Source organism: Rhincodon typus, unplaced genomic scaffold (assembly GCF_021869965.1).
Source record: "Rhincodon typus isolate 14 unplaced genomic scaffold, sRhiTyp1.1 hic_rhity00001671, whole genome shotgun sequence".
Taxonomy (NCBI): domain Eukaryota; kingdom Metazoa; phylum Chordata; class Chondrichthyes; order Orectolobiformes; family Rhincodontidae; genus Rhincodon; species Rhincodon typus.
In genome coordinates, this window is record NW_025967309.1 from 1 (window position 1) to 8,337 (window position 8,337).

At 37.4% G+C, this 8,337-nt stretch overlaps 1 protein-coding gene across 1 annotated transcript; it reads right to left on the bottom strand.

Annotated features, from left to right (window-relative positions):
- Positions 1 to 195: 195 nt before the first annotated feature.
- On the bottom strand, positions 196 to 7,876 carry LOC125481313 (uncharacterized protein FLJ43738-like). The gene is made up of 5 exons (XM_048592690.1): positions 6,917 to 7,876; positions 5,447 to 5,641; positions 2,538 to 2,808; positions 1,306 to 1,470; positions 196 to 893 (listed from the first exon to the last, which is right to left on the bottom strand). The coding sequence occupies exons 1-5, from the start codon at positions 7,777 to 7,779 to the stop codon at positions 618 to 620; spliced, it is 1,770 nt and encodes a 589-aa protein (XP_048448647.1). The 5' UTR covers positions 7,780 to 7,876; the 3' UTR covers positions 196 to 617.
- Positions 7,877 to 8,337: the final 461 nt, after the last annotated feature.

Below are 8,337 nucleotides of genomic sequence, written 5' to 3' on the forward strand. Positions count from 1 at the left end.
ACCCTCTAAACCGCTTAGTCTTCTCCTAAAACCTTTGCCCTCTGGTCTTACACACATCTACCATGGGGACAGAATTCTCATGATCTATACCTTCTATGCCTTCCTTTCATAATCTTGTATACTTCAATCAGACTCCCCTGCTATTCCCCATACTCCCCTCCCCCACACCACTCCAAGAAAAGCAAACCCAGCCTGTACAGTCTCTCCTTATAACTGAGATATTTCATCCCAGGCAACAATTTAGTTACTCTCCACCCCTTCTCCAATGCAATCTGTTCCTTCTGTCCTATGACAACCAGAACTTCACACAGTATTCCATCTGTGATCTAAACAATACTCTATAAATTTGCAACAAGACTTCCTGCTCCAATATTCCACATCTCAGCTAATGAAGGCAAGCATCTTGTAGGCCTTCACCACCTTAACTACCTGACATCTTGGACTTGTACAGCAGGATCCCTTTGTTCCTCAGTCCTCCTAGGGATCTACCATTTATTATATAAATCCTTCCCTTGTTAGACCTCCTCAAATGCATCACTTCACATGGTAGAACTTACTAGGAATGCTGTTAAAGAAGCTTTAGGAGTTGACAATTATTGTTCATACTTTGTCAATCATTAACAAATTACTTTTACACTGAAGTGGAAAATGCAATTACTAAAAGATTGGAACTTGGGCACCTTCTTAAGGTCGCTTATCCGTGCTTGATCCGGTTTTTTTGGATGTTCATTAGACTCTAGGCTGCTCTTGAATCCATGAAACCTGAATCCTTCAAAAGTTAGCCAAGCCGACTTTGATCGTTCTTTTGCATTCTTTTTCTCAGTTTCTGGATCCACAGGAGCCACTGATGCTGACAAAAAATCTTGATTGTATGTAAAGTAGCTGTTTGGCTTCTAAGGGAGAAAAGAGATTTACAACTGGAACTTAAAAAATTTATTGCAAGACATTTAAAAACTTTTTTCAGACACATCTGTATATGTTCATAAATAAACATGTTTGACTCATATAACTGTTATACATACACAACGGACATAAAACATTGGTGCATGCCTGTCCTTGTAATAAGGTTATAGGGTGATTTTTTTCATCTTGATTGAATAATGGACAGCTGGTGGGCAGGCTGACCATTCCACATACCTATTTGTTCCCATGTTTAAGGATGCTAACTTGCATTGCTGTGTAGTTTTAATCCTTGATTATAAATTCCTTCATTGCCACAAATACTAATTTATTGAAATTATTAATTAATTTACAAATGAGAAAATTACCAGGGTGTAACTTGTGTCAAATAAGTTGATTGCCCACCTTAGCTATTTCTTGATGCAGCAGTTTCTTTGCCTGCTGAGCAGAGTTCAAGGCCTGACTGGAGTAAATGTGCACTGCTTTGCCGTCGGGATAAACTGCTGTGATTGTTCTTAGCTTGGTTTTCTTCAGCGTTTTGTCAGCCTGAGAAACTGCATCAATGTTAGCCTACAACATTAGAATATTTTGTGCCAAAATTATTTTTTTTGCATTTGAACAGGGGTTAATGCTTACACTTGAAACTACTTTACCTTCCTATGCAAAACCTATGCCTCATCTGAGACTGAGTGACTTGTAGTGTTTGAAATCTGAGGCTTCTGCAGCCTGAAATCATAGAAGTGCATCTGCTTTCATTAAATAACAGATAGTTGCAGTCAGTGAAAGAGCCCCCTTGAAATTTAGGATTGTGCTTGATGCTAACTTCCTGTGCCATCCAAAACGTTTCCTGTTTAGGTGGTAGCAAAGTGTGTAATTTGGTATTACCTTTTTTTTTGTAACTTGACTGAATTATCACAGTTAACAGATTCACTTTTTAACAGTAAGGCCTGGCTTCGGTTTCCATTTATCACATCCGTGTTTAACTTTCCAGCATATTATTCACAATTTAACAGTGGAAACTTGGGCCTTTGCAACTCGATCATGATAATAGATAGAATCATCAAAAACGGGAGCAGGATTAGGCCATTTGGCCTTCAGGTCTGCTTCCCCCACTCAATGATTGTGGCCAATCATCCAACTCAATAGCCTGGTCCTGCTTTTCCCTCCATAACTCAGTTCCCTTGTCCCCAAGTATTACAGCAAACTCAAACTTGAAATTATACAATGTTTTGGCCTTAACTGCTTTCTGTGCTGTCAAATGCCACAGACGCACCATGTTCTACATTTAAAATAAGAGTACAACATAAGAAACAGGAGCAGGAGTAAATCTTTCAGCCTGCTGCAGCATTCAATGTGATCATGGCTGATCAACAGCTTTCAGTCTGCTTTCCTGCCCACTCCCCATATCACCTGATTTCTTAGATACTACATCTAGCTCAGTGTTAAAGCCATTCAACAACGGCGTATCTGCAATTGCTTGTTGTAGATCATTCCTAATATTCACAACCCCATAAGACATGAATGTTGCATTAGACATTTCACCTAGATTTAACCACAGGTATAATATTGGCCAGTATGGCAATGGCAGAAGGAGTTTTCTGTTTGCCTTCATGCAAATTTAAATTTTTGCCTGATACCTGAACATGATCTGGGAAGATTTGATTACTTTTCTTCTGTAAATATTTTTCATTGTAAATGTCCAGTAGAGAATAGGATTCCCGTTTTGTGGGTTTAAGTTTGGAAACAGGTTCAATTTTGATGGATGGCACAGTCTTGGTAGTAAGTGGACCTGTTTCAGATGCTGGGATTCCAAACTCACGACTCAGGATCTTTATCATTTCTGCAGCTGGGAAAAGGTCACCTTGCACAACCTGTCTCAGCTTTTTGGCACAGCACATGTATTGAAGTCTGAGAAACAAAGAAAGTCTAAATTATAAATTAGCTCGTGCAGCTAGTATATTATGCAAAGAAACCCACCAGAGTCTGCCTTCTTTATGGAATCATCAATATGCTCTGCTGCTGTCTTGAATGTAAGATGGCACTCTAAGTTTAAAAGTTTAAATATTGCTGTTCATAGCTTAAGAAACAACTAAATGGTGCATCATAAATTTTTACACCTTTGAATTATGTGTATTACCCTACATAGCTGGATAACAGGACACTAAGAGAAATTTGCTGACCTTTTTTAACATAATTTAATCTCTGTTGACAGTCGCATGGTTCTGTCTTTACGCCACTTTTCACTCCATAAAAAGACTCCACATTTAGCTGCATTTCAGTAAGAGGTTCAATGATGTCACACAAATCGTCAAGGCTTGTGAATGCATCTTCACATCAACTGATCCACTAGTCTCATGCACTGTTCAATTCACCATTGATTTAGCCACCACCAACCTCTAGGAGTTATGATCATAGTATGATGATAGAGTTTGAAAGAAGTATAGTGATGCTGACCTTGCTGCTGACACCCATGTCCCACAAATGAATTTTTAAAAAGTTAACTTTGAGACCAACATACTTAAATCTGAAGCAAGAGTCAAATGAAGTCAAATATAGAGATATGTGGGATGAGTTGACTAAGATTAATTGGGGAAACTAGATCAAAGGGTACACAGGGAGATGAGCAATGGCAAACATTTAAAGAAACAATGTAATATTCTCAATGAAAATACATTCTGTTGAGAGATAAAAACTCCACAGGAAAAGGACACTTTATGTGGCCGAATGAATAAGTACAATAGCATCAAATAGGGTGAGTTTTAGAAACCAGAAAAGCATGATCAAAAAGTTGATAGAAAAGAATGAGACTAAGTGCAACAGCAAATTGTAAGAGCTTCTATGAGTAAGTAAAATGAAATAAAGTAACAAAAGTATATTGGTCTATTAGAGGCTCAAATGATAGAAATCGCAAGTGGCAGAGGTATTAAACACAAAGTTTGCATCTGGCTTAACAGTCAAATACATAAAATCCATACCAAAGCTATTGGATAAACCTTAAGAACTTATAGTAATTAATATCTGTAGAGGAAAAGTACTGGAAAAATTAATGGCAAATTCCCCTGGATTTGATGGTCTGTATCAGTGGCAACAGAAAATGATATAGACTCAGCTCTGCTTGCATTAGAGCTTATTAAAATGTCTCTTGTTCTAGCCCAAAAAGAGGTACATGTGGAGAAATGCATGGCCACAACAGCCTTCATATCTAGTGGCTGTGCTACACTTGCATATTCTGGCTGCAAGTATGCCTGAACATATTGCTTAGCACATATTCATAGACAGGATAATTTTCTACATAAGCAAAATGAATTTGTCCTAAATTGCACCTTTTTCAATTGAAGAAAGCATTATGGATGTTGCCAATCACTGCTGTATTCCTCATGTCAATGCCCTGAACAGTCACAGCCTGCCTTCCTGGTCAGAGTTTAATCAGCAAACTAAGATTGACAGTTAACATTTCCTGTTGCATCTCCAAACCTACCATAGTCCAATCATCATCCTCTTTGCATTCAAAATAAACTGTTGTTCCCTTTCTAAGTTTCATTTCTTTGGTATTAGTCCTGATGAGTGCAAAAGGGAAAGCTTGTGTCTCCTTTTAGCAACGATCAAGTTCCATACTACCAAGCAATTACTTTCTACTCCATTCAATTAGTGTGTAAATTAATAATTAACACAGTTGTTTATGATGTGCTGGGTTAACGATCCCAAATTACTGAATTTGGACTACGTTTGTGCCTGTTATTTAGCTACATAAGGTATTACTCAAGACACATTTAACATTGGTCTTGTCTCCATAGTGCATGCATGCTGTAGGCTACTTACATTTGTGCATTTAAATGAGTTTGTGTTTAAGCAGTAGGTGGCTGGGGGAGGAGTGTGCTGGTGTGAATGGCACAGGGTTAGGGGGTGTGGTTGTGAACAGTGGGGAGAGGGCCATGAACTGGGAGACGAGAAGAAGGGGAGGCCACAAATTCTCTCACCTGCATCCTCATTCTTCTTACTGCTTCCCCCAAGTTAGTAGATAAGATGCCTGAAGCCATTCTTGCACATGGGAACACTATCATCTGCAAGTTCCCCTTCAAGTCACATACTGTCCTGACTTGGAAATATATCATCGCTCCTTCACTGTCACTCAGTCAAAATCCTGCAACAACATCCCTAACAGTTCACTACCATCATCTCAAGGGCGATCAGGGATGGACAATAAATGTTGGCCCAGTCAACAACTCCCATATCATGTGAATGCATAAAACAAAATTTCCCAGTTGGATGAAGTAGTAATACCAATATTCCAAGAACTTAATATGTCTAATTTCACTTGCATAGTAACAGTTATATTGCACAGAGACATTAAGAGTATGCAAAAATGAAGACCTTGTTCTTTTTCTTTTTTTTTTACACCCAGAAGTGCTATCACACACAGCTGAGCGACTTCCCAAAAATGAACTCCTTACGAAAGAAAGAAAACTATAAAATGTTGATGATCTCATTCAGATTACTTATTAAATGCAGCTTTTCAATTATTGGAATCGTCAAAGCAAGATCTCACCTACACAATGCCTGAAAACAGTCCTGGGGAGTCATATCCCTAATATACAGTAAAGGCTGCTTTATAATATCATGCATCGGCTCACGGAGATGAATATGATAAACATTATCGTCCATGCATGCGTACAACCTCTGATGAAAACTGAAGTTACTATTGTACAACACTTTAATCCTTTCTTCTTCAGGAGCCACAGATCTGAAAATATATAAATACAAAAAGAAAGATTATTTTACATGAATGGATTCCCATGTACAGGGGCCTGCAGAAGTGATTTGATTTGTTCCTTCCAAAACCATCATAGTGGAAATTTCAATGGCAAACTTAATCACTGCCATAATGTTTTGTAAATGAGAAATGTATGTGGATGTCAGATTTATATTAACATATAATTTTAGATAAATAAGTATATCTGGCACTTAATGGTCTTACCTGATTACTATTCACTACCAATAGTCTTGTACTGTGGAATAACTTTCTCTGACCTGGTCAACACAAATCTTTCATCATTTATAATCTGTGAACATGTAATCTGTTATTTAAAAAAACGTGACATTGATCCTGACAAAATGTGCTTATAATCGGTTGACATCCTGCTTCATATAGAGTCCCATTTTCATTTCCACTAAGAAATAAACTTGTTGGACTTTAACCTGGTGTCGTGTGATTTCTGACTTTATCCACCCCGACACCTCCGTTTCAGTTCCAGTAAGCATGGTATACGAAAGGCTGTTATTCACTGTGAATGTGTCTCCAACTACTGGAAATTAATCTTATCCAAAAAATAATTTAAACATACTAAAGACTTTGTAAAATTGCAACTTTTTCATTGAATTCTCTCGTATTTATTGCTACTTTGATCACTTTTGAAGAGTTGTCCACAAATGTCATTTTCTGGGTACCATTGCTTTAATATAGATCATATATTTCCCCACTCTGGAACAGCAGTAAACTCAATTTACTTAATGAAAAGATAGATTGCAGACATCTGAGAACATGGAGATCTCTCATAATACAGAGGATGTAGTAAAATATCTTCTTCCTCTCATCAACAGCAACCAATCCTATTATACTATAATCCAAATGTTAAGGAGTTTGTTAGCCCCTCCTTATCCTATTTTGGTGATCATTAAGAATGGCAGATTTTCATTCCACAGAAAACCATAAAGCAAAATGTCATATTAGCTATTCGTTATCCATTGACAAATACCATGGAAAGTTTGGAATGCTTCTTGAAACAAAACATGTCTGGGCTCCTGCTGGCTTAGTTACTCTGCTTGGTGCCACTATGGCATTCTACCATTTTTTGAAAAGCTATTTTAAGATGCATTGGTCTTTCACCCTTTGTCTCTTTCTTCATTTAATTATCCCATCAGCAGCTGTTTTTTTGCTGTCTGGACATATAGTTTAAGCAGGCATGTTTAGTTACTTTGTCTTTGTAAAATATAATTTTGTTGCCCCAGAACATCTCACCTGACTGGCAGGTTTTTCCACAATTTCCTGAGCCCTTCATTTCTCAGTCCCTCCAAAACGAAGAGATGTATTTTTCCATCCATTACATGAAAACCTGTCAAAATATCCTGTTTGGAGCTCTCTTTTAGTTCAGACTCCATTTTAAATGCTACATCAGCTGCTTCACTTCCATCATTTGAGAAAGAATCTGGGCAAATTGCTGCAGAATTAACTGAATTAATTGTTTCCAGCAATACACTAAGAAATTTTGTGTTTTTATAGTCAAAAATGTAAATAATGCGACCAAATTGGCACTCCTCTGTTTCAAGTGGCACATCTGTGGTTCCCATTAAAGGATAAGCTAATTCAACCCTTACATTAAGAACAGAGTTTGATTCCACATAATGCCCTTTAGGTAATGGGCATTCATCTGAAACATCAACAGCTCCTGAAACACCTATAATACGTCCATCCAATCCATCTGTTTTGTAACCAGTTGGATCTGGTGTACTACTGTTTTGTATAGATACAGCAATATTCAAGCACTTTTCACCATATAGAAGGTCAGAAAAGGCCACCTTAGCAATGCCATAAGGATCCCAACGTTTACTTGCAGTTGTGAAAGGATCGTGGACAGTTCGCTTACTGCTAGCAAGACTGACATTGCTCAGTTTAGTATCTTCCGCCTCAGTACCAAACAATGCTGGTAGTAGAGGCTGGAACTGCAACTTCCTGTCACGGTCATGAATTTCTATCTCTAGTGGAGGTCCAAGTAAATACTCTTTGAGTTTATCTGGATTGAAGGTCCCTGTTAGAATCACATTCACATCCTTAAAGGAAATCTCTGTCCCATGCCCTCTGGCTTTCGTCTGATGACGGGGCATATCATAGAATCGATACTGACAGTACACAGGGCCGCATTTTTCCTTGGAAAAGAAACAGAGAATTAGGAAATATTAGAGATTGTATTTCGCATTGTATTGTTAGATTCAAGTCTTTAGAAGATACATGTAGATGCTGGTGTAAAATCACAAGTAAACAACTATAGCTAAAGAGATTTTTAAAAATACCTACAATGCTAGAATAAAGAAATCCTTAGAATATTACATATATTGTTCTGAATGTGTAATTATTTGTACTGAATCAGTCTTACTATTTCCTTTGCTTTTGTTAATTTGGGAAAATTTAGTGTATAAACTTACCTTCAAGTACAATGTAATGGGTTGCAAGTTCATAAGGGTTTTGAATAACTAGTATTCTGCCTGTTTACAAAAATCCAAAACACCAAATTAAAATTTCAAATTCTTAGCAATCTTCACTTTTTGTAAGTCAACCTATGATTATTCCATTGGCATAAATAGAAATTGCAAGTAATTGACCTTTCTGCCTTCTCTTCACACAATGACCTCTTTACTTCTTAAATAGACGAATTCTGTAATCTG

Bases quoted from the DNA above. Each gene is read 5' to 3' on its own strand.
- LOC125481313 (XM_048592690.1), bottom strand. From the start codon at position 7,779: ATGCCCCGTCATCAGACGAAAGCCAGAGGGCATGGGACAGAGATTTCC. The intron at 2,809-5,446 runs GTGAGATCTTGC...TTTGTTTCTCAG, and splicing joins TGTTTTCAGGCATTGTGTAG to ACTTCAATACATGTGCTGTG. The intron at 894-1,305 runs GTGGGCAATCAA...TTTCTCCCTTAG, and splicing joins TGCATCAAGAAATAGCTAAG to AAGCCAAACAGCTACTTTAC.